The 25,654-nt window shown below is 45.1% G+C and overlaps 1 protein-coding gene across 6 annotated transcripts in view; it reads left to right on the top strand.

Annotated features, from left to right (window-relative positions):
- The window catches only part of COP1 (COP1 E3 ubiquitin ligase), a 333,778-nt gene that overhangs the window by 192,673 nt on the left and 115,451 nt on the right, over positions 1-25,654 (top strand). For 4 of the 6 annotated variants that reach the window (XM_072998208.2, XM_020813947.3, XM_072998213.2 and 1 more), the window contains 3 exons: positions 12,186-12,294; positions 14,581-14,604; positions 17,323-17,404. In XM_072998208.2, coding sequence (XP_072854309.2) covers positions 12,186-12,294; positions 14,581-14,604; positions 17,323-17,404 — 215 coding nt within the window. The remainder of the gene's footprint in view (positions 1-12,185; positions 12,295-14,580; positions 14,605-17,322; positions 17,405-25,654) is intronic. The other 2 variants (XM_072998210.2, XM_072998211.2) reach the window with 1 other exon arrangement.

Below are 25,654 nucleotides of genomic sequence, written 5' to 3' on the forward strand. Positions count from 1 at the left end.
CACACCCTGTATGCTCTAGGTCTAAGGGTCAACACCGAGAAGTCACATCTCATCCCAAAATAAACAGCAAAGTTCATTGGCGTAGAGATAGACTCCGTTTGAGCGCGGGCGCTCCTATCCCTCAAAAGAATCGAAAAAATCCAAAAAGCGATTCACCTCTTTCAAAACCATCAGTCCATCTCCGCGCACCATGCCCAGCACCTCCTCGGGCTCATAGCATCGACGACAGCGGTTGTCCAACACGGCAGACTCAAAATGAGATCCCTGCAGGCTTGGTTCCTTTCCCTCTTCGACCCAGTGACGGACCATCCATACTCCCCATTGAGCGTGACGCCGGAATTGGCCTCCCAACTCGAATGGTGGACTTCCCCTCACAATCTCCTCATCGGCAGGTCCTTTTACCCACTGCAACCGTCGATACAGGTCACAACCGACGCCAGCCCTTTGGGGTGGGGAGCGCACTGCCAACAGCACAAGGTCCACAGACTGTGGTCAGCAAAGGAGCTTCCGCTCCACATAAATCACCTGGAACTGCTAGCCATCATCAAAGCGTTCCATGCCTTCCTTCCCCTCATTTGAGGCAGAGTAGTGCAGTTGGCAACAGACAACACCACTGCACTATTCTATGTCAACAAACAGGGAGGCACACACTCCCCTTCTCTCCTTTACCTAGCTGTCAACCTTTGGGAATGGTGCTATTCCAAGCATGTCTTTCCCATTGCCGTCCACATCTCCACGGACGACAACACCTTGGCGGACTGACTCAGTTGACTCCCTACACGGACACACGAGTGGACTATAAACGATGCCATTTTTCGACAGCTGTGCCGCAGATGGGGCACTCCTTCACTGGACCTTTTTGCTTCCGAGACCAACAAAAAATGTCCCTGCTTCTGCTCCAGAGCAGGCAGTGACAGCGCCTCCCTAGGGGATGCGTTCCTCATGGACTGGTCCCAAGACCTCCTTTACACGTTCCCCCTGCTTTCCCTCATTCAGGGGGTCATCCTTCACCTCCGGCACGACAAAGCCAACGCGATTCTGATAAGCCCCATTCTGGCCTCGCCAGCCTTGGTTCAGTCACCTGGTCACAATGTCGTCGGACATGGTCTGCCTTCCTCTCCGTGCAGATCTCCTCTCGCTCGACCACGGCCTCATCCTTCACCCCGACGTCACCTCTCTGTGTTTCAGCTTGGAGGATACTCCCGAAGTGATGCAGGTCCTCTTTCGAGCCTGCAAGCCTTCTACCACAACAAGTGGAAATCCTTCCTCAAATACACCCATGACAACGGCTTACCTTCTGTACCCGTCTCCCTAAAGACTGTGCTTACTTACCTTCTTCACCTCTTTGAATTTGGTCTCTCTCAATCCACAATGCGGGTCTATCTGTCAGCGATTATGGCTTACCAGCCAGACGACTCACCTTCCAAGTTGTTTTCCCACCCAACTATTAAGAAGTTTCTCAAGGGGCTCAACAACATGCGCCCCCCTCGACAACGCATCACTCCTCAGTGGTCGCTGCAACTGGTTCTCAATGCCCTTATGCGACACCCTTTCGAACCTATGGCGTCTATTGACTTTAAGTTTCTTACCCTCAAAGCGGCCTTCTTAGTCGCTATTACATCGACCAAAAGAGCCAGTGAGCTCGCCGTCCTTCGGGCTGATCCTCCGTTTATTCAGTTCCACCCTGATAAAGTGATTCTTTACTTTGATGTCTCCTTTCTCCCTAAAGTGGTCTCCGACTTTCACCTCAATCAGCCCATCATACTTCCGTGCTTTTTCAAATCCCCATCTTCGCCCCTGGAACATATGCTCCACAACCTCGATGTCAGACGTGCTTTGGCCTTCTATGTCGAAAGGACTAAATCCATCAGGAAATCTAACAAACTTTTCCTGTGTTTCCATGGCCCAAACAAGGGGCACCCAGCCTCTTCTCAAACTATAGCACTCTGGATAGTACAGACTATTTCTCTTGCCTACAGCCTGTTGGGGAAAACTCCTCCACAGCATCTGACAGCTCATTCTACCAGAGCTTTGTCCACCTCTACTGCCTTTCACCGTGGCACTGAGGTCCCTGACATATGCCATGCTGCCACTTGGTCCACGCCATCGACGTTTGTCAAACAGTATCGGCTGGACATCAGAGCACGCCAAGGTGCTGCATTCGGCAGAGCTGTCCTGTCATCCTTCTTACCATGACGACCCGCCAACCGGTAAGTGCAGCTTGCTAGTCACCCATATGTGTGCATTTACAGAGACCACGAAAAAGAAAAAGAGGTTACTTACCTGTAACCATGGTTCTTTGAGTGGTTCTCTGTGAATTCATACAACCCACCCATCCTTCCCCACTATCCGTCACGGGTTAATTGGATACTTAATTAATTGTTTCCTTTGCACCTAGCGGATAATAGGAACTGAGGAAGATGTTGGGTGGGAGGAGCATATACCTCATGGAGGATCACACCATAAAATTGTTACTTTTAGCTGTAGAATCTTCCGAGAGAGTCAGCGCAGGCGCAGACAATACCCATATGTGTGAATTCACAGAGAACCACTCAAAGAACCGTGGTTACAGGTAAGTAACCTCTTTTTTGGTGGGATGACTAGAATGCAGCAACTCGGTAATACCCATTCTTCACAGGCAGGGTGGTTGAGGGCCTTGACCCTGAAGGAAACCTGGAGGGAAAGAACAAAAAACTGGGCCTTTTCGGCGGTTGCCCCCCGCCTGTGGAACAACCTGCCCATTGAGCCACCCCGCACCCTCACTGGATGGGTTCAAACGAGCATTGAAGACAGGGCTCTTCCACCAGGCTTTCCCTGTTTATTAGGTTTTGGAGATTTCGGCCTCCCTTTTACCTCCTTTTTTTCATTCTTTTCATCATCCTTTTTACCTCCTTTATTGCCACCTGTTTTATCCTGCTGTTATTATGTTGTTGAATGTATGTACTAATTTATTTTTTATCCTGTTTTGAGGTTGTACTGTTTATCTTGTTGTTAGCCGCCCAGAGTGGCCCAGTTGCCAATTGTTGTAGGGTATAAATCCAATCAATCAGTCAATCAATCAATCAATCATGCTCAAGAAGAACAGAAAGAATAGAAAGGGTTGTGGAGTTGCACTATATGTAAAAAATACACATTCCTTTACAGGAGGCGTCTCCACATCCGGCCTGCTTTGTCTTTTTGTCTGGCCTGCGCAGGTGGGCGGGAATGTATATGAGGTTCCTTCTTCCTCGAAAATATGGAAAATATACTATGTGGTCCTCACTGTGAAATGTTTTGAGACCCCTGTTTTACAGAAATAGAGGAAGATGAACTTGGTTGGTCCATCAAGAGCATCTGGATTAATATACTAGAGACAAAGAAAAAAAGGAATGTGATTGTTGAAATCTACTAACAACCCAATCAAGCAGAACATGTGGACAAAACCTTGGAAATTGCAAGAATTTCAAAGACAGAATGTAGTAGTAATGGGAGATTTCAATTACCCTGATATCTTTTGGGAGGCAAATTCTGCCAGACTTCCATGAAATTCTTGGGTTGTGTTTCTGATAATTTCCTCCTACAAAAAGTGGAAGAACAAACTAGAAGATTTGATTCTAAGCAATAGAGAAGGCTTAGTGGGTAAAGTGGCACATATAGGTTTCTCAGGAGATAGATAAGGTGGTCAGGCACTCCCATTTCTTTAAGAACTTGCCATAGTTTGCTGTGGTCCACACAGTCAAAGGCTTTTGCATAGTCAATGAAGCAGAAGTAGATGTTTTTATGGAACTCTCAGGCTTTCTCCATAATCCAGCGCAGGTTAGCAATTTGGTCCCTAGTTCCTCTGCCTCTTCGGAATCCAGCTTGTACTTCTGGGAGTTCTCAGTTCACATAGTGCTGAAGCCTACCTTGTAGGATTTTGAGCATAACCTTGCTATAGTGGAAAATGAGTGCAATTGTGTGGTATTCTTTGGCACTTCCCTTCTTTGGGATTGGGATGTAGACTGATTGTAACATACAGCACTGATGGTACCTGTCTGTCATAGGTTTGGAGGGAAAGTTCCATCCTATGGGGAGTGGAAGGCGGGACATCAGGGGGGAGGAGCTGTACTGTATAAATATTTGGAGCTGATGTGAAGAAGCTGGAGTGGGAGTCTGTGTGTCAGACTGAGTACAACTGTGTGTCAGTTAGTACATACCTGATAGGTTCAGGTTTCTTTATGGGTAGCCAGAACTGATAGGTTCAGGGTCTGTGCTTTACTTTAAAGTGTTCTGTGTGAACCAAACTATTATATGTATATGGTTGGGACTATGCCACGTTACAGTATCTTCTTTACCTGATCATTTTATTTACCCTGTTTGTTATTTAAATAAACCTTGTTCTTTTATTTAGTAAAATCCATTCCTGGTCTGTGTGACTCCTTATAGGGAATGGTTGGTGGCAGCTTAGTTAAAGGCTGGTATACTCCAGTAGGTCTGGGGTTGTCACATTGATTGGTGGCAGCGGTGGGATACGACTGGTCCAGTAGTCCAGTGGTCCAGCAAGGCCTTGGCAAGTGTGCCCAGAGCAAGGGGGGTCTAGTCAGGGACAATCTGAGGGCGCGTAGGTAATCTTCTAGGCTTACCTCACGGGGAGGTACGCTAGTGGAAGAACGTGCCAACTCAGATTGGGGAGACTAGATTAGGGAGCTCTGAGGCAACCTGTTTTGGCGGGAAAGGGCTGAGGCAAAGCTGTGTGAAGTAACACTGATCTAGCCTGTCTGCTGAGAGGCCTAGCAGAGGGGGTGGATTCTGCCTGGCAACAGTAGCAAGTTAGTGCTGAAGGAACAGCAGCAATCTATAGAAGGCTGTTCCTGAGGCAAAAGGAAAAAAGTCGTCGCTTTATTTTGAGGCTTGACTTTTGAAGGCAGCCTGTTCTGGGGGGGGATTATGCCCTTGACTCGAAGCCAAATGGCAGAAATGGGGGAAGTAAGAAACCCACAGGTAGACCAAGGTTCTGAGGAGGAATTTGGCTCAGTGCAGGATGAGAGCACGGGAGAACTGACCTCAGAACTCAGAAGAAGGCTCCTAGCCCAACAGCATGAATTTAGGATGAAACAATTAGAAAGGGGAACGGCCATGAGGATAAAAGAGATGGAACTGAAACACAGAATTAGAATGGCACAATTAGAATTAACATTCCTAAATAAGAAAAATAACAATTTATCAGTTGAAGAAATTTCGGAAAGAGAAAAGTATGAGGCTCAGGCCAGACAAAGTGAGCAAGAACTTGAAAAAGTAAAAGAGATAAAAGCTAGGGCTGAGGAAGAAATTTTACAGATCAGGGCTGAGTTTGAGGCTAAGCAAAAGGAGCTGGATTTGAGAATAAAAGAGAAGAAATTGCAGCTAGAAAAGAAACCAAAAGAAGGCACACAGGTTAAGGCACAACATCAAAACCTGAATTATTCTGAAGAAAACATGAGGGAAACATGGGACCCTAAGTACTCCAAAGGGTTAGTTCAGAGCCCGCCAAAAATGGGCGACCATTTTGTTGATAAAACTTCTGGGCAGAGCCAGTCCAGGAACCAGATTTTGGAGGGAAAACCAAAACCAGATGAGAAAGACTCCAAGTACAGCAGAAAATGTTATTTCTGTCAAGGAAAGGGCCATCTAATCTCAGAGTGTGAGAAATGGAAGCAGCTAAAGGGAAATTTGCCTCATGATTTGAGTGGAACCAAGCCAAAAGCTGTGTTCTGTGTCCAGAAAGAGCAAAGCTCCTTGCCACTGAGGGAGCCTGTTACCATGGCTACTCAATCTGGAACAGATACATCTGCTGATCAGGCTGGGGAAAATGGTCCTCTTGTGGAGGTCAAGCGCTGCTTACTAGTGAGGACAGATTCGCAGTTGTTTGAGACCGCAGGGGTGGACGTAGGAATACTTGACCATCAGTATAGGGGGCTAAGGGATACTTGTTCCCAGGTGACCCTGTGCCATCCAGACATTATTCCTAGGGAGTATATAATCCCAAATGAGAGCCTGAAGGTGGCAGGGATTGAGGGGCAGGTGATCTCACTGCCAGTAGCTGAGGTACCTGTGAGCTTTCAAGGCTGGAGGGGAGTTTGGCGGCTAGCGATTTCATCGACTCTGCCAGCAGCCGTGCTCGTGGGAAATGACCTGGCTGAACATGTGAAACGGGTGCTAGTGATTACACGCTCACAAGCTACCACGGGGACAGTTCAGGGGGGTACTGAAGAGCCCGAGGCGGAAGCAGATGAGGGGAGTTCCGAAGCTGTGGTAGAAACCTTAACCACAGACAGCAAATTTGGCCAAGAGCAAAAGGCAGACGCCACTCTCCGAAAGTGTTTTGAAAAGGTGACAGACACCCCGCTAACACCTGAAACCCCAGCGAGATTTCACGAGAAAAAGGGAATTTTATATAGAGAGACCCTGAGGAATATCTCAAAAGGGGGAGATGGGATCAGAAGTCAGCTAGTGGTACCTGAAAAGTATCGCCCCATGATCTTACAAAGGGGGCACTCTGACATGTTTGCTGCGCACTTAGGGGTGAACAAAACACAGCAGAGAATCACACAAAATTTTTATTGGCCTGAAATAGGGAAGCAGATCAAGGAGTTCTGTAAACAATGTGATGTGTGTCAGAGGCAGGGGAATAACCGTGACAGGACCAAAGCGAAGTTGTGCCCTTTGCCTGTGATTGACACCCCGTTCAAATGTATAGGAGTGGATATTGTGGGACCTTTGCCCAAGGCCACAAAGAGGGGGAACAGGTTCATTCTCACCATTGTGGACCATGCCACGAGGTACCCCGAAGCCATACCCTTGACTAACATCGAAACTAACACAGTGGCAGATGCCTTGGTGGGGTATATGTCCAGGATGGGATTTGCCTCAGAAATAATCACAGATTTGGGCGCATCGTTTACATCGAAGCTCATGAAACGGTTATGGCAAATCTGTGGAATTAAACACAAGGAAACCACTGCCTATCACCCCGAAAGTAATGGGTTAACGGAGAAGTTCAATGGGACTCTGATGCGCATGATTAGGGCTTACTTGGCAGAGAATCCAAACAATTGGGACCAGAAGCTGCAATCCCTTTTGTTTGCTTATCGATCAGTGCCACAAGCCAGTACCGGGTTCAGTCCGTTTGAACTTTTGTTTGTGAGAAGGGTGAAAGGTCCACTTGGTTTAATCAAACAAAATTGGGAGCAGATCACCCAGGATGACCCACAAGATGTTGTGACGTATATAGACACCTTAATGAATGACCTGAAGAGAAACCTAGAGCTAGCAGCAGAAAACCTGCAAGCTCAGAAGGTCAGACAGAAAACCTGGTATGACCAGAAAGCCAGGGAGAGGCACTTTAACCCAGGGGAGGAAGTGCTTTGGCCTAGGCCCTGCAAAGAGAACAAACTGCAGCTGGGTAGCCCAGAAATAAAATACTTGGGTCACATAGTAGGGGGAGGAGTGATCAAACCCCTCGAGGCCAAGATAGAAGCCGTTCGTGATTGGCCCAGACCCAACACCAAGAAAAAAGTCAAATCATTTCTTGGGTTGGTGGGCTACTACAGAAAGTTCATCCCGAGGTTTAGCGAGATGGCGACTCTGCTGACCGATCTGACGCAGAAGAAGGCTGATGACCGCATCCCGTGGACCAGCGACTGTGAGGAGGCGTTCCGGAGGTTGAAGGAGGCGCTCATCAATTATCCAGTGCTGCGTGCTCCCGACTTCGACCGGGAGTTCATCATCTACACCGATGCGTCTAACAGCGGGGTAGGAGCAGTTCTTTGCCAGGAGGATGAAAATGGTGACCAGCATCCAGTGTCCTACCTGAGTAGGAAACTCCAGAAAGGTGAGAGACATTTGGCAACTGTGGAAAAGGAGTGCCTGGCCATAGTATACGCGATTCAGAAGGCCAAACCTTACATCTGGGGAAGACATTTTGTTTTGTGCACTGACCACTCACCACTGCAGTGGTTAAAGACAATGAAAACCCACAATAGTAAACTTATGAGGTGGGCTTTAAACCTGCCAGATTATGACTTTGAAGTGAAGGTGGTCAGAGGGTCAATGAACTGTGTTGCTGACGCCTTGTCAAGAAGACCCGACGAGTGAAGACGGCGAAGAAACCATGGACTGTGTATATTTTGGTGACCAACAGTTAAATGTACTTGTTTATTGATCAGTCTTGGTTTGTATTAATAAAGGTGACTTAATGTATTGTAAATGTTAATGTTTAAATGCCTAATTGATATGTTTAACCTAGAGTGTAAGTATGGGATTGTGTTATTGTATAACTGTTTTTGTGTGTTTTGATCCTGGTTGTTTTTTTGGAGAAAAGCACTTTAGCTTTTCCCCTGCAAAACAACTTATAAAGAGGGGAGGTGTAACATACAGCACTGATGGTACCTGTCTGTCATGGGTTTGGAGGGAAAGTTCCATCCTATGGGGAGTGGAAGGCGGGACATCAGGGGGGAGGAGCTGTACTGTATAAATATTTGGAGCTGATGTGAAGAAGCTGGAGTGGGAGTCTGTGTGTCAGACTGAGTACAACTGTGTGTCAGTTAGTACATACCTGATAGGTTCAGGTTTCTTTATGGGTAGCCAGAACTGATAGGTTCAGGGTCTGTGCTTTACTTTAAAGTGTTCTGTGTGAACCAAACTATTATATGTATATGGTTGGGACTATGCCACGTTACAGTATCTTCTTTACCTGATCATTTTATTTACCCTGTTTGTTATTTAAATAAACCTTGTTCTTTTATTTAGTAAAATCCATTCCTGGTCTGTGTGACTCCTTATAGGGAATGGTTGGTGGCAGCTTAGTTAAAGGGTGGTATACTCCAGTAGGTCTGGGGTTGTCACACTGATCTTTTCCAATCCTCAGGCCACTGCTGAATTTTCCCATGATGATGATTAAAAAAATAGTGCAGTTGTCCTTTGACATGGGTGGGTGACATGGCCTTTAGCCTGGTTTGTTCCTTTTTGCACACCACACATAGAAAGATTAAAGTGGTAGGGAAAGCCCCTCCCCAATTCTGTGATGGCTATCTTTAGCAAGCATGTCATTGCTAGCACCACTCTGGTAGCCACTGATGATGATTAAATCCTCTGTGAGCTAGCAAAAATTTAATGCAACTTGCTAGGAACGTTGGACACCTTACTACTCCCTATACCACACCATGGCTGGAGTGCACATCTCCAAAAATAGTGCACATCTTTATCAAATTTGGTGCATCCTGCTAGTTCAGTACACAGGCTGTGTAGATTCAATAATATTTTTAATTCAAATGATGTATGATTTCCTTCCTTTCGAATCAAGGGGGTAATGGCGTATATAATTTTTGGGGGGGGGGTAAAAGGTAAAAAAGTTCCCTGACCCCTGGCCTAGAGCTACCCAAACAATTAAGAGAAGAATCATGGACATTCAGTTTCAGGAATTATGGAGCACAGCTGATAAGACTTGCTCCCCATTTTCACATCTCCTTTAGAATGGGACACCCAGTTGCTTTCCTCACACTACTTAAATGTTAACAAAACCACAGGGCCTTTTCTCTGGCCAGATATAATGTCATGCCTGGTGCTGTATCGTATGGTAGGTATAACGGAACCCCTTATGTCAAAAGATATTGTCCATGTGAACAGGGTGCATTAGAAACCCTCACTCACATGCTCTTGCAGTGTCCGCTACATCAGGACTGCTGCAAAAAGTATGTCACCTCAATATTATTAGAGCTGGAGGGGAAATCCGACCTGGACAAGGTCCGTTTTATGTTATCAGTGCAGGTGGTCAACATTATGGAACAAGTAGATGTTTTCCTCAAGTCGATTGTTAGGAGGTGAAGCCCTGACCTGAAACGAATGTATTTGTTTCACGCTCTCTGTGAATCCAGAAATCTAACAAACTAAGTTGAATGTGTTTATTTTATATGCCAATAAAGGTTTTATTATTGTTATTATTACTATTCCTCCCTGAACTCATAGTACCATCTCATGTAGCTAATCAGGAGATTGATAATGCTAGATTCCAGGCGGTGGGATTGGCATTTCGTTTGGTTAAGGAGACATACACAGAGCAGAATTTTTAATGAAAATATACCGACTTTTAGAGCTTTGTCCCATCTGACTGGTACTCAAAGACTTGGTGCAACTTCCAGAGAATAAATGTGCTGTGCTGTGACTAATGAAGGATGTTCAGGCTACCTCTGGCAGTAGGCTCCTCCCTTGAGACAGGAGCAGCCAAACGTACTTGCTCTGAGAAAGGTGCTTCTGTTTACAAACTCTAGAGTGACCCTGTTCAGTGCAGTATTTGGTCAGGTTAAAAACAACAACAGTCTCACACCCAGCAGCAGTGATGGCTTTTCAAAGCAGAAAGATCAGGTTCAAAAAAGTAGAGCTGAGAACTTGTGATCCAATTAATTAACCTAATTATTCTTCAGAGAATGCAGAATATATTTCATAAAAGCTAACAGCAGAGATATCTTTTCTAGGGTTTATATAGACTAAACACAAAGACCACCAAACTACTGTATGCTGTTTGCCAAACCTGACTAAAAGAACTGTTCTGTGTGCTTGCTGCTTTCCCTGAAAAAGTTTCTTAAGAGTAGGTTCTGATTTTAGTAACACCTTCTGGTTCCTCAGACTGTGGTTTCTCTATATGAATATATTATGTGGAGTTGTGGAATTGGAAGGACATTTGGTCCTTCACTTCCCACCCCCACCTTGCCAATTCAGAGAATCCATGTCTAGAGCATTCTCATTAAATGGCTTGAACTATAGTTAAATCTTTTCCTTAGCTGAAATCTACTTTCTTGTAACTTGAAGCCAGTATATTTGCAGGCAAAACATATGCTTTATTAGTGAGCTGTAGCCACTCCCATAATGAATTAGTATATTGTGCTGTTTATTCATGAGCACTTCCAAAGCAGTTGTCACTTTGACAATTGTATGCAAAAGTCTCACAAATAGGATTTATAGTCCCTGACAAAAGGTATCCAATTTGATGTCCATGTGAAAAACTTCATCTGGTTAAGCTGAACTGAAGCATGTTTTGAAAAATGAGCTTGACAGAGACCTGAAACGAAGCACTTAAACAGAAATCTGTCTGCTTTGATCCATCTAGCATAAAAAAATATTTTTAGTTTAATTAGCAAGGAGGATTCTATTTTTTCCATGTGACTGCATAGATTCCTCACCTGGAACCCAATATGTTGCTTAAGATCCTTATCAGATGATGACTCTGCCCTGTTCCCATGTACAGTATATGCTCTCTTATATGGAGTTTCCTATATGTGTGACCACTGCTAAGAAAGTTGCTGAAGTTTAAACAGATTTGAATATATGTTGGTTCATATTCATGCAGTATTTCACAAAAATTGAATATTTCTTCTCTTCACTAATAAACCAAGATTTATTGTTAATGCACATTTTCTGAATTCATTCCATCTTCCTTTTGCTTTCTCGTTTTGCTTCAGTGGGAAATGGTTGTGAGAAGGTCAACAAAACAATTTCTTTTATACTCTCTCTTTCTAGATGGATAAACATGCAGTATGGAAACTTGCAAAACCTATTTCAGGAAGACTATTTTGCTAGGAGAGTGTTCTAACCAATTCTGTTCTTAAATCCTCTTGAGAGGATTAAGATGGCCTGTCCCAGAAAGCTGATGCATCTGGATGGTTCCCTGCTGACTCTTGTCTACTTTTATAGTGCCTTGGAAGGTTTCACTTGAAGCTGCAATTGTCTTCTGGAATGACCCAAGTGATGGACACACATACTCTCCACATAGATTGAAGCCTCTGAATCAGGGATCTTTAGCATATTTGGGCTTCGATACATTATTTGGTTTCCTACTAAGAATGTGACTATCTCATACAAAGATGCTGTGGAATTAAATATACTCAGAAGTAGATTACCTCTTTCAAAGATCTTTGCAGTGAGGAAAAATAGCTTCAACTTAGATTTGCTCTATTGAATACAAGACCAGTGAGGGTATTGTTTCGTTTGAGTTTTCCACCTTTGTGAGTTTAAACAGAGATTGGCCTAAACTAAGTTTGTAACGTGGAATGAAAATCAATGCTAAATGTGTCCTTAACTAGCTGACACTTTCTACTGGTGAATAAATTCAACCTGAAGTACTGCAGTACTCAGTGTGTCATGCTCACAATTGTAGTTCAAAAAGCGATTATTTGGTGATTATTTTTCTCTTATAGCTGTATCAGCTGGAGTAGTTACCACAAAAACCTGTTGGCCAGCAGTGACTATGAAGGTACAGTCATCCTGTGGGATGGATTCACAGGTCAACGATCAAAGGTCTACCAGGTAAACGTGCTACTCTTCAGTTACCACAGAATAGTGGTATACATAACTTAGAGCAAAATTGTTACTAAGGAAGACGCTAGTCAAATCTTATTTCATCTTGGTTAAATGTTATACAGTGGTGCCTCGCTTAGCGATTGCCTCGTTTAACGATGTATTTGCTTAGCGATGAGGATTTTGGAGTGATTTTGCACTCCGTTTAGCAATGTTCCCTATGGGGAAAATTTGCATAGCAATGTTCGGGACCTTGCCTCGCTTAGCGATGACAGTTTTAGGTCACCTGTTTCGCTTAGCAATGTTCCGTTTTTGCTATTTTTAAAGTGCCTTAAAATGTTGGAAACCTGTTTTAAATGTTTGGGATCGTTAGTGCACCTTCTAAAACGTGTGCAAACTTAATTTGGCTTTGTTCTGACTCTTCATTAATTTTTGGTGAATTCCCCCCCCCATTGAAATGCATTGAACCCGATTTTGACAGCTATCAAACCTGCAGTTCAGTGCTTTCCAATGGGGGGGGGGCGGAATTCACCAAAAATTAACGAAGAGTCAGAACAAAGCCAAATTAAGTTTGCACATGTTTTAGAAGGTGCATTAACAATCCCAAGCATTTAAAACCGTTTTTGAACCTTTTAAGACACACTTAAAATTGCAAAATCGGACATCGCAAAACCATTGGAATGCATTGAAGAGGCTTCAATGCATTCCAATGGGGGATACATTGTTTCGTTTAGCGATGGTTCCTTTGGCCATTTTCGCTTAAGGACGGTAATCCATTCCCATTGGAATGGATTAACCGGTTTTCAATGCATTCCTATGGGAAATGGTGTTTCGCTTACCAGTGTTTTCCCATAGCGATGTTTTTTTTTGAACCAATTAACATCGTTAAGCGAGGCACCACTGTATGTGCTGTTGTACACTGTGCTAATTGGTGGGTCTGAAAACAATGAGCATCTGCTGTATGGAATTGTTTTTATTTTTATTAAAATTTTAAAGTTATAAAAATATAATATGCATTAAAATATTGGATCACCATTAGAATTCTGTCTACTGTGTGGAAGTATTAATGGAAATCATTAGGAAACAAAGGATTGGAGGTTCAATTAGTTAAAGAATGTCATGTCGTCTGGCTTAAAATTAATTATGGTTCCTTTGTTCTCAGAGCCCTTCCATTTTTAGGGCCATTGAAATGAACAGGACTTGTTAGTCTCGCCTAACTGAAGTTTCATTGATACTGGTGGATGCACTCTAGATAGAATTAGCACTATATTAGCATCATAATAACCATTGAGTCCACAACAATTTGAAATACTGAGATCCTCTAATATACCTAAGAAGATCATATCAAGGATATGTGGGCTTTCTGCCTTCAAATTACAGGTGGCCAACCTCTAGATTTTATTCCCACAATCACTACTAAGGTAAGATATTAGTGAGAGATCATGGGAATTGTTGGCTAAAATGTCTGAAGGGCCAAGATTGCCCAAATGCATTCTGTTAGTGAGGTAGGCTCTTGCATAAAGACACTCGTAAGTACTTAAATTTCTTTTGACACAGACTGCTTTCAAGAAAGTGTTATCAAGAACAGGAGTATAATTCTGTCATTCCCTCAGCCTACTGACAATCAATATTTTAAAAAAATACTCCTTTTCTATTTTTTTCTTCTTTTAGTCTCTGTAACTCACATGTCGGTTCTTCTGCACTTTTGCAGAGCATTTAGCAATTTGTAGAGCTGCGGAAGGACATTTTGACAGGAAGACCACCCCCATCTAATTCACATGACTAGGTGTGTCTCCTGCAATTTCAAGAGAATCCTGATTTTATGATTTTCAAAGACTAATTGTGTGTGTGTGTGTATGAGTTTGCTCTAGTACAGTATATTCAAATTTTATTTTTTATCACCAGTTGAAATTTTCAGAGGCCCAATGGGGAATGAAATGATTTCAATAAATGACTATTGTTCTGGTTAATGATTACCGTATTTTTCGCTCCATAAGACGCACCTTTCCATAAGACGCACCGATTTTTTAGGAGAAGAAAACAGGAAAATATAATCTGTTTTCTTCGCTCCATAAGATGCACAGACTTTCCACACCCCTGTTTTGTGGGGAAAAAGTGAGTCTTATGGTGCAAAAAATACAGTAAGTTGAAATAAAGGTAAAGGGTGATAATTATCATGAGCAGTAAATGTAAAAAATAGGTCTCCGATTTCTGTCTTAAAGAACTATTCCAGGTCTTCAGTTAAGTCAATTTGCCCTTTTTCTAACATTTTTTGGTAAATACTTTCATTTACAGTGGAACCAGTTACCTCGGAAGTTGGTGAGTGCTCCAACATTGGAGGCATTCAAGAAAAAGATAATCACCTGGCAGATACGCTTTGATTGTATTCCTGCATTGAGCAGAGGGTTGGACTTGATGGCCTTGTAGGCTCCTTCCAACTTCACTTTTCTATGATTCTATGATTACCAATACAGTGGTGCCTCGCACAATGATGTTAATTGGTTAAAAAAAAAAGTTCTGTGAAAACATCGTTCTGTGAAACACCATTTCCCATAGAGATGCATTGAAAACCGGATAATCCGTTCCAATTGGAACGGATTGCCGTCCTTAAGCGAAAATCCCCATAGGAAACATCGTTGTGTGAAACAATGTATCCACCATTCAAATGCATTGAGTAGGCTTCAAGGCATCTCAGTGGGGGAGAAAAAATTCACCAAAAATTAACGAAGACTCAGAACAAAGCCAGATTAAATTTGCAAAGGTTTCACAAGCTGCACTAACGAGTCCAAGCATTTAAAACAGTTTCTGAGTCTTCGTTAATTTTTGGTAAATTGTTTTCTGCCCCATTGAGATGCATAGACCCCCCCAACCAAGAAGCAGCATGGCAGCAGTTAAATTTTTTTTAAAATCAGATTTGAACTTGGGCATCTAAATCCCAGAGGCAGGCATGGCCACAAGAGAACAGCAACCATTTCCTTGCAGACACACACAAAGCATAACCCCCCAACCAAGAAGCAGCATGCAGGAAAAAAAATTAAAATCAAGTTTGAACTTGGGCATTCAAATCCCACACAAATCCACAGAAACCCCCAGCCAAAAACCCCCCTGCAATTTCCCCAATGAAAAAAAACCCCATAACCAAAGCCAGACAGACTCAAATTCCCCCTTGCAAAAATCATCAGAGTTTTGCAATACAGTACAGATACACTGTAAAACCCACCACCCACCCAGGAGAAGAAATGCAAGCTTACCTTTGAAAGTTCTTCAGCACAGAAAGCACCCACAAGACAGAGCAAAGAGTCAAAGCCAACCTTTGAACTGCATGTGGGAAAGTAAACCCAGGATGCATGGGGAAGGTTTTTTATCCCTTCCCTGCACAGGCGCAATGCATCCTGGGTACAGGCAGTTAGAAGAACAAATTAGCATTGCCAAACAGCCACCTTTCCCGCTCTTTTTTGAAAACATCTGTGACAGCCTCCTCACACGTCACAAAGGAGGTGCCACGTCACTCTCACACACTCACTTTATTCATGCTGCCACCAACCATTCCCTCAAAAGACTCTTCAGACTAATAAATGATTTTGAAAATAAAAACTTGTGTTTATTGGTAATAACAAAAGGAATGGTAAATCACTTTAATCATTCAAATAATAAGGCAATAACTAATAAAGTACCACACACTCACACACTCTCTCACAGACCCTCACTATATAGCACAGTTCTTCACAATAACAAACCCTAACACCCTAACCGGTGCCTAACCAGTCCCTATCTGGTCCCTATCTGGTCCCTATCTAAAGCACTCACACCCATTCACTCCCCTTATATACACTGACTCCACCCCTTATGTCCCACCTTACGTCACGCTATTGGCAGATGACATGCCTCTACAGCAGTGACGGACAGGTGGCTTCCAAGCTACCGTAACAACATCATTAAGTGAAACAGGGGACCCAAAATGCAATCGTTCTGTGAAGCATGGTCCCAAAATCGTTGTGCGAAAATTCCCCATAGGAAACATCGTTGTGTGAGGTGGCAAATTTTTCAGAAAAAGCCATCGTTGTGTGAATTTATCGTTGTGTGAGGCACTCGTTGTGCGAGGCACCACAGTATAGGGATAGAAAACCAGGATTATGTTGAAATCAATTGCTTTTCAGCCATTTCATCCACATACTAAAATATTTGCTAGTAGATCCCATTACGTTTGCAGCAAATTTCAGTATATCCCAATGAACCAATACCTAGTAGGCAAGTGCAGAGTAAAATACAGAATTGCTAAGGTGCAGGAGATACAATAAGGGATAACACTCTGACTATTCACTCCTTAAATTCTCTCTTTGCCTCAAACCTAAATTATCTCCCTTTCTCCTCAAACCTTTCTCTCTATATCCCCCTCTGACTGAATTCACTGACTCACCCCTCCCTTCTGGTTTCTCTGGCTCTGCCTCCCAACAGCTCCCACTGTTGTATGCAAATAACCTCAGACATGAGCCAAAGCAGGGTGATCACCACAATAGGGGATTGTCATTTTTTTTCCAAATGCTCCCTTGCCCCAGCAATTTATCTTAAATGTATTTGACAAAAATAGTTCTTCTGACTTTTGAGAATACTGCCATCAGTGAAGTAGCACACTGCTTTCAGTGTCCAACCAAAATATTAGCACATTTATTTGATTGGGAAGTGGAGGGGACTAGATACTCAGCATTTGTTAATCCAGAAAAGAAGAAAATCTCACCAGAGCCTGGTAAAAAACCAAGGCATCTACTTTTTAAATACATGACTAATCAGAGCTCCTTATCTTTCAAAATACAAATAAGTGGCAATTTCCAAAATGTGACAGTGTTGTGGCTCTACAGCTGCCTTCTCTGGGGTCTGGTTTCAAACAGTACAAACAAATTTATTGTTTGGGGGAGAGAAGACTTTCATCTGGGCCTTGTTTTGTGTAATAAAGCTTCCTACTTCACCTACTTTATTTATGCTTATATTTTCACTAATACTTCACTGTTAATGCATTTGAATTCTGTTCTCTCAAAACAGGAGCATGAGAAAAGATGCTGGAGTGTGGACTTTAATTTGATGGATCCTAAACTTTTGGCTTCAGGCTCTGATGATGCTAAAGGTATATATTTTTTCTTAATTACTAAAGGACTAGAGTGAAAAATTCAGATAATATTTAGAGGTGAAGAATTAGGATGTCAGTGTTTCTCTGCTGAGCTTAGAAATATTTTCTTAGAATACCTTGATTGCAGGGTAATATAGAGAGATGAGAGCTATTAGGATAGTTAGGAAAAGATTACATGGAAAAGCTGTGAGCAACTAAAATAATCGTGCTTTATCACTATATAAACATCTGTGTTTCTTTGAGTCTGATGCATAGTTATTGTTCCCAATATTCTAACTATGGTTAGGGTGGACAATGTATCTGAAGTGGCAAGGGCTGTGACTAGAGATGGAGGTATTTGTATTTGTATAAGGATATGAATACCACTGCACATGTGGACATAATGAGGGTGCAGCCCCCTGGGACTCATGGTCCACTGTTGCTGCAAGCTCCACAGTCCTTTCCTATCGCTCCAGAGCTTGCTGTCTGCAAGCCACTCCTTGACCATGCAGCGAGGCTTGTCCTCCCGCCTCCTGCCAGGAGTGCCTTGCAGATCGCGAGCTCTGGAGCGATAGGAAAGGATTGTGGAGTTTGTGGCAACAGTGGAAGGTAAGTGGACTGTCTGGCGCCAGGGGGCTGGACCCTCGTTATGTCCATCTCTAGCTGTGATCTGTCTGCTTGATCCTAATTCTTTCTGACTGAAAAAAAAATCTGCCAAGGTGAGTCTTAAGCTATAGTTAAGGAAGTGATTACAGGAAGGTAATCCCTTTCTGCCTAAAGGAAGCTATGAAATGACATTTATTAATGACAGCTACATTGACTTGGTGATTTTGACCAACTAAAGGCAATACTGAATTTACCATTCGTGGCTGAGATGATGACTGAGATTCCAAACTCATTTAGATGACAGTGATTATCTGAATCCATTGCAACCCATCTTTGGGACAAAATACAGCACTGATTGCTTGATTTGACATTACTTTGGACTTAGAGTAGTGACTAGATGAGAGGAGCTCTCCTAGAGAGTTCTCCTGGATGTCTTGACAGCTTATTGTCATGCATGATATGGTTCTGAACTGCTTGGCTGACTGGACAGTGCGGGGAGTACTCAGTGACAGTAATTCAATTCATCTAGTTTGTTCCTACCTAGAAAATGTCCCCTAGCCAAGTAAGGAAGTCCCTTCAAATACTGAAAAGTGCAGGAAGTAATGAGCACATAGCAAATACAGTAGTATCCCTATACTGTCACACAGCAACAATAATTATAAGTACCTCCACCCTCTTGCAGTTAAGCTGCCTCAGCAAGCCCTGCTGCTACCACCTTATCTACACAAACAGACCCTTTCAAGCCGCTTCCAAGCTGAGGCTGTGGTGCAAACTCTCTCCCCGTTCCCAGCCCAAAATCATAGAATAAAAAAGGAAAACCTCAGTTTTTTGCTCATGTACTAATACTCTTGTCTGAAATCAGCAGGAGGCGGGGGCCAGCTAGTCCAGATAGGCTGGAGGAGGTGAAAAAAAGGAGTAGGCAGCAGGTGAGCGCCAGTGAAGTCCTTCTCTTCCTCCCCCTGCATGTGTTGTAGATCTGCACCTCTGCCTGGGGAGCACAGATCCTACCCTAGAACTATTGCTGCCCTTTCAAGCTGATCTCTTCAGCTCCCGGTGCAATTGTAGCCTCATTCTGGCTGAGAGCCCACCCCAGCCTGCCAGAGAGACATTGGGTTAGAGGAAAGAAACAAGGAGAATCCTGTCCCCTGCTGGGCCTAGAGGAGAGTTCTTCCCTACCTCCCACCTGGCCCAGGCATTCTGAAACCCCGCCCTGGATCCAAGGAATGGATCTGCCATGGTTTAAATGGCTTCTGGTGATCTAATTTCATTGATTGCAACTGACAGTGGTTGGGTAAATCAGATAGTGGTTGGGTAAATCTTCCGCAACTGCACAGAGCCTCATCAGATATTCTAGAGCTTTGCGAAAGCAAAAAGATACCTTCCCCTCAACATATGTACCTTGGCACCAAGGCTCTCCCTTCAGTTTTTTTTTCAACTGCCGCATTGGCAGTATCTATCGTTCCTTTTGAGTGAAAACAGAAAGTGAAAGAAAAGTTATTAAATTCTCTTAAATTTTAACCTTAATATAACAGTTATTACTGATACTGTCTTTGCAGACCAAGAAAAAATACACTCTGGCTTTAAGGCCAAAGCAATTCCTCTCTCCCCTCCCCCCCCCAATAACCGATCTTCAGTTCATGGCCTCTTCTGGCCTGTTTAAGCACTGCACGGCCTGCAATAACAAGATTCCACTCTCAGATGGCCACGCTAAATGCCTTTTTTGCCTCGGTGAGACTCGTCAAACCTCATTGTGTCCTCATTGCAAGAACTTTAAACGCAGGGTTCCCTGCAGATGTCTTTCTAGACTTAAGCTTTGGCTCAGGGAGCAATTTCTCCAGCTGGCTAAACCCATGGCTCAGCCTCCTTGCAAGTCCATATCCCACGCTAAGGCCATGGATAAAGCAGTTTCCAAGGTGGCAAAACAGTGCCCGTCAGCTACTCCATCTCACTCCGATTCCCTGCCCTCCACATCCATGGTCATGCAACTGCATAAAACCAAGCAGTCAAAGTTGAAGCCCTCGACATAGAAGACAGTACTAAAGAGGAAACTGTCCATGGACGCTCCCTCAGCGGCTGAACCTTTGCCACCAAAGAAAACTAAGTCCTCAAAATCAAAGCCTCTTTCAGCCATCTCCCCAACTCCAAAACCACTAGAGTTTGGATATCTGGTCTGTATCGGTTTCCTTCTTCAACGTGGACTCTGTGAATCACACTGCTGGGGGTCAACTGTGCCTGCGCAGGAATCCTCGGAGTGTTCTAGAGCTTCTAGGGAAAACAAAGGAATGATGTAGGTGTTACCCCCATTGCGCATGTCCCGCCCGCCCATGCCAGTTCCATTTTTCTCCGCCACTGCGGAGCTCTGAATTTAAGTTCGAGATATTCTTGGAATCTTGGCTACGTTTTGACCTTCCCTTCGGATATTCCCCTTTCTAACGCGTTACCCTTGGACTGACACGGACCACTGACTAAGGATATTGGATTTCCTCCCTCTATCGGACTGACTCCTCGGGCTTGGACCTTGGAACGCTCCACGGCAACTCTACATCATGAGTCCCTTTTGCATTGGCAAATTTTACTTAGACGCCCGTGCCGCCTTTACAGCGACTCTGCCAAGGCAGCCCTGAGAGCCCCACAGCACAAGCGGCAGCTTTATCCCTAGGGCAAGGCACGTCCCGTACCTCACCAAGATAATATGGAGTGGGACACTACTCCTCTGGGGGCCCCGGGTCTCAAGGGAGCTACCACCCCGTCGCCGCCACTGCAGGCACCTAAGGCCCCAGAGAAGCCGAGGAAGAAAACTGCCTCCAAAGCGGGAAGCAAACCACCCCCCGCTAAGGCTCCATCTAAACTAAGGGAGGGCTCCAAGAGAAGCAAGCCACACGCCTTGGAGGACGTACCAGCTGTCGCAAACACGGGTTCGAAAACACACGTGTAAGCTTGGACAGAGAGCAATCAGGAGTTTGCACATGCTAAAATGGGCTGAGTGAGTCCAATCTCAGCTAGCCTTGATACAACACTCCTTCTCGCAGGTCTGCCCACATAAGAACACCCTGGTACTCTCAGATATTATTGTGAAAAGGTCAAGTGGGCTTTGTAGTCCTTAGACTTAACTTGCACCACTGACAGGACTCTAAGTAAGCTAGGCCGAGGCAGCACTCTCAGATGACCCTATGACAAGTGTACTGTTCAGAAAACCAATTGAGTTTTATAATCTTTATTTTATTAAAGAAAAAGCATGTTACTAAGTATCAAAGCCAAATTAAACCAAAACGAATAAACTAGCATTGTGCTGTTTAGTTACACAGATGTAGTGAGGCAAAGAAAACATGAAAAATATAAAAGAGTTCAAAAACCTTACAAAAACACAAAAAACCATTAAAATGAATAAAAACAGTTCCAGTCTAGGAAATCATTAGTAAAAACAAAATAATCCAAGTAGGTTATAAAAAGGCTATAGTCCTCAGTGATACTATAGAATAAAAACCCCTAAACAAAAGTAAAACTCCATTATATGTCCCATAGTCCTTAGAAAAGAAATATCCAGTAAATATACCATAGTCCTTACAAAATTACAAGAGCATAGTCCATATGGAGTATTCCAAGAAAAGGAGTTCATAAAGAATATCCCATAGAACAGTCCATAGAAAATAGTCCATGCACAGTCCTTAGGAAAAATCCCATAAGTCCAAAAGTAATCCAGCAAAGCATAGGAACCAGTCCATGTAGGTAGGCCACCAGTCCCAAATGGCTGAAGAGTAGGTCACGAATGACTGAAAGGTCGTCTTAGAAAGACAAAGTCCATAGGCAAAAAGTTCCTTTTTCAAGAGTAACTGGCAAGGGCTTAATGCACCTTCCCACGATGTCGTCCAATCAGAGTTCGTTACTAGGCAAACAGTCCTGTTACATCACATGACTTCCTTCCCATACGCACCAGATGTTATTTGGGTTTTCTGTGGTTTATCAAAGAGTCACAACAATTCCCATCTATCTAATCACACCGAGTCCTTTCTCAGGCTTTCAGAATAACATTTTCTCTGCTCGCCTAGAAAACAACTTGTCAGCATAGCAAAGATACTTTATACAAAGAAACAAGATGGAACCTCTCTGGCTCATTTCATAATTAGAAAACCCATATGCCTTAAAAGATTTTAACTCAAAAACCCATCTCATCACACCAGCCGCGAAAGAGGGACACTGGGAGATCCCTCCCCCCTCAGCCACACCACCGTCCCCACTTCTGGAGATCCCCTCGCAGGACCGCAACCACCACCCCGATGCGGCGGAGCTTCTCCCCCGCAGGCGGACAAAGGCACACCCAGCACAGCCAAGCTTGCCTCCCTCACCTAGCCAGCCAGAGGGTGGAACCCGTACTAGCGTGGTTCCTGCCCTTTTCGGCCCTGCATTAGCCAGGCGGGCGTTCGCTCCTCCTCCCTCACCATCAACCTCCTCCGGGCGATCCTCCCCCCCCGCAAGCGGACGGAGAAGAGAAAGCACGTGCTCTTGGAGCACCGAAGACGCTACCCCGCAAGGGCTGCTGCGGGGCCTCGCTCCCCCTGACGCTGAAATAGGTCACCAGCAGATGCCCCCATTTATATTGAGGTACACCGCAGGGGCTCCCGGCACCGCAGGGCACGGGAGGACTCTTCCTCAGATTACTCGGCTGGTTTCGAGAGGAGCAGGTGATGCAGGAAGGTCAGATACATCTATACCTCAACGCCGTCGTCCTCCTCCCCCTCCCCCTCTCCCCCCAACTCCGGGGCAGTCCCCATCGCAGCAGGGAAGGGAGCCATAAGAGGGACAAGCACAGCAACATGCACCCATGCCCCCACCCCGCACCACCAACACAGGAGGGGAGGAGAAAGGATGCAGATACACAAGAACGCTGAGAGCCGCCCCGTGTGCCCATCCCAGCAAATCAGCCCGCTCACTTCTACACCCGGAGCAGGATGATATCCTCTCTCCAATCCCTTCGGACCCCAAACAAGGGGACTTCTCAGAGGAACCTGAGGACTCTCAGGAGGAGGATGTATCAGCCGGATCTGACTCTGCTGACTTGCAGGATGCAGCCCCGGAGGAGGATTTTTCCTCCTACACCCAGATGCTGGCCAGGATGGCCAAATCACTGAAATTGGGCGCCAAGGAACCCCCAAAACCTAAGGAAGACCTGGTGTTTGGGGATATTGTACAGGACAAGGCAGCTCCACTTAGTTTGGCCTTTATCCCGTCCCTCATTGATCTAGTCAAAGAGTCGTGGTCCCTCCCACCCAATTCCACCCAGATCACAAGACTGCTGGAAACGCTCTACTGCATGCATGGTGAGGATGCCGAATTTCTGTTGAACCATCCAACTCCCAACTCCATCGTTGTCCAATCCAATTTCTCCAGATCTGCATCCTGTTCCAAAGTGACACTCTCCAACAGAGAGGGCCGCAAACTGTATGTCCTCAGTCGGAAGCTCTACTCGTTTGCAGCCTTCCTCCTCAGGGTGGCAAACTATCAGGCAGCGATGGGCACGTACCAGAATCAGCTATGGACTCGCATCCTACCCACCTTGGAGGGAGCCCCTGCTAAAATGAAGCCTATGCTCATCAACACATACACAGAGGCCCTTACAGTGGCCAAACATCAGCGCCTGGCGGCTAAACATGCAGCGGATGTGGCATCAAAATCCATGGTCTCCTCGGTGGGCCTAAGAAGACATGCCTGGTTGCGCTCCTCAGGAATTACGGAGGAAGCCAAATCTCACATCGAAGAACTCCCCCTTGACGCCAAAGGACTCTTCAATGAGAAAACAGATGACAAGATGGAAAATCTTCACAAAATCAAGAAGACTGTGAAATCATACACTGTCCAATAGCAACCTAAATACCAGAGGTACCTATGGTGCCGACCCTCTGGCCAGCAGCATTTTCAAGCCACTTCTTCTAATCAGGCCTTCCGCCCCTACAGGCAGCAGGATACCCCCAGACCACCTCAGCCGTCTACTGCAAATGCTCCCTTCCGACCACAAGCATCGTCACACAGCAGATCATCCTACCGTCCGCCTGCAAAAAAGCCGAAGCAGTATCTTTGACTCGGACATTTCAGTACCCACACGGCTAAACCCCTTTCTCCCAAATTGGCAATCCATAACAAAAGACAAGTGGGTATTAAGTAGAATACAGTTTGGCTATCGATTAGAATTCCTAACACGTCCTCCTTTGGGCCACATCCGATACACCTCATACTCACCAGTGCTAGAAGAAGAGGTCACATCACTTCTTCAAAAAGGAGCCATACAAAGAGTCTCACCTCGCGCAGTCTTGAGAGGCTTTTACTCCCGGTACTTTGCAGTGCCCAAGAAGGGAGGAGGAATCAGACCCATCTTAGACCTGCGGCACTTGAATGCCTACATCTGCCCCCATCGCTTCCATATGGTAACTCTGGAGGCGATTATCCACCTACTAAGTCGCGGAGACTGGTTCATGGTAGTAGATCTACAAGACGCCTATTTTCATATTTCCATTCACCAACACTACAGAAAGTACCTCCGTTTCTTCGGAAATTCTGCCTTTCAATTCTGTGCTCTCCCTTTCGGGCTATGTACAGCCCCACACACTTTCACAAAGTGCATGGCGCCTGTGGCAGTATACCTACGGCTCAACGGCATCTACGTCTACCCCTACATAGACGACTGGTTAATTGTCTCCAAATCCCAGCACAAATCTACCCGCGACACCGAGTTCGTCCTGAACACACTGCAGCAACTGGGTCTTCAGGTGAACCAAGAGAAATCCCAACTATCACCTACCCAGGTGATAAGCTAAATAGGAGCGCAACTAGACTCAACGAACGCAAGGGTCTTCCTCACACCGGAGTGCATTACGAAGCTGCGCAACGGCATGCAGCCGTTCTGGCATCACCGCATGGTTTCGGCCCAACAGGCCCAACACCTACTAGGGTTAATGGCGTCCACCACAGCAGCCCTCCCTCATGCGCGCCTAAAAATGCGCTCTCTGCTCACTTCGACCCGCGAAAAGACAGCGTACACAAACCACTCCCAGTCACGAAAGAGCTGGCGGCGCAACTCGACTGGTGGGTGTCCCTCCCGCATCTCCTCGTGGGGAGACCCTTTCGGCCCCTCCGCCTCGCCACCCAAGTCACTACGGACACGAGCCCGACAGGCTGGGGAGCCCACTGCGAGGGGCACACCGTGCATGCCTTATGATCTCCAAGGGAGCGTCGACTGCACATAAATCACCTGGAAATGTTGGCAGTTATAAAAGTGTTCCGCGATTTCAGGGCACTAGTGCAGGGTCGTGGTGTCCAGCTGGTCACAGACAACACCACGACCATGCACTGTATAAACAGATAGGGAGGCACGAGGTCCAGGCCACTACTCTACCTGGCAGTGCACCTTTGGGAGTGGTGCTACAAACATCACGTTTTCCCCGTCGCGATTCACATATCAACTGGAGAAAACGAACTGGCCGACTGGTTGAGTCAGCTACCCAAGCGGACCCACGAGTGGGAGCTGGACATGCTAGCTTTCCGCATAATCTGCCACAGATGGGGAACCCCAGCGATAGATGTCTTCGCCATGCGTCACAAGAAATGAAAACAGTTCTGCTCCCGCGCGGGGCGAGGACAAGCGTCACTGGGAGATAGCCTGATGATATCCTG

This window comes from Pogona vitticeps, chromosome 4 (genome assembly GCF_051106095.1).
Source record: "Pogona vitticeps strain Pit_001003342236 chromosome 4, PviZW2.1, whole genome shotgun sequence".
Lineage (NCBI taxonomy): Eukaryota > Metazoa > Chordata > Lepidosauria > Squamata > Agamidae > Pogona > Pogona vitticeps.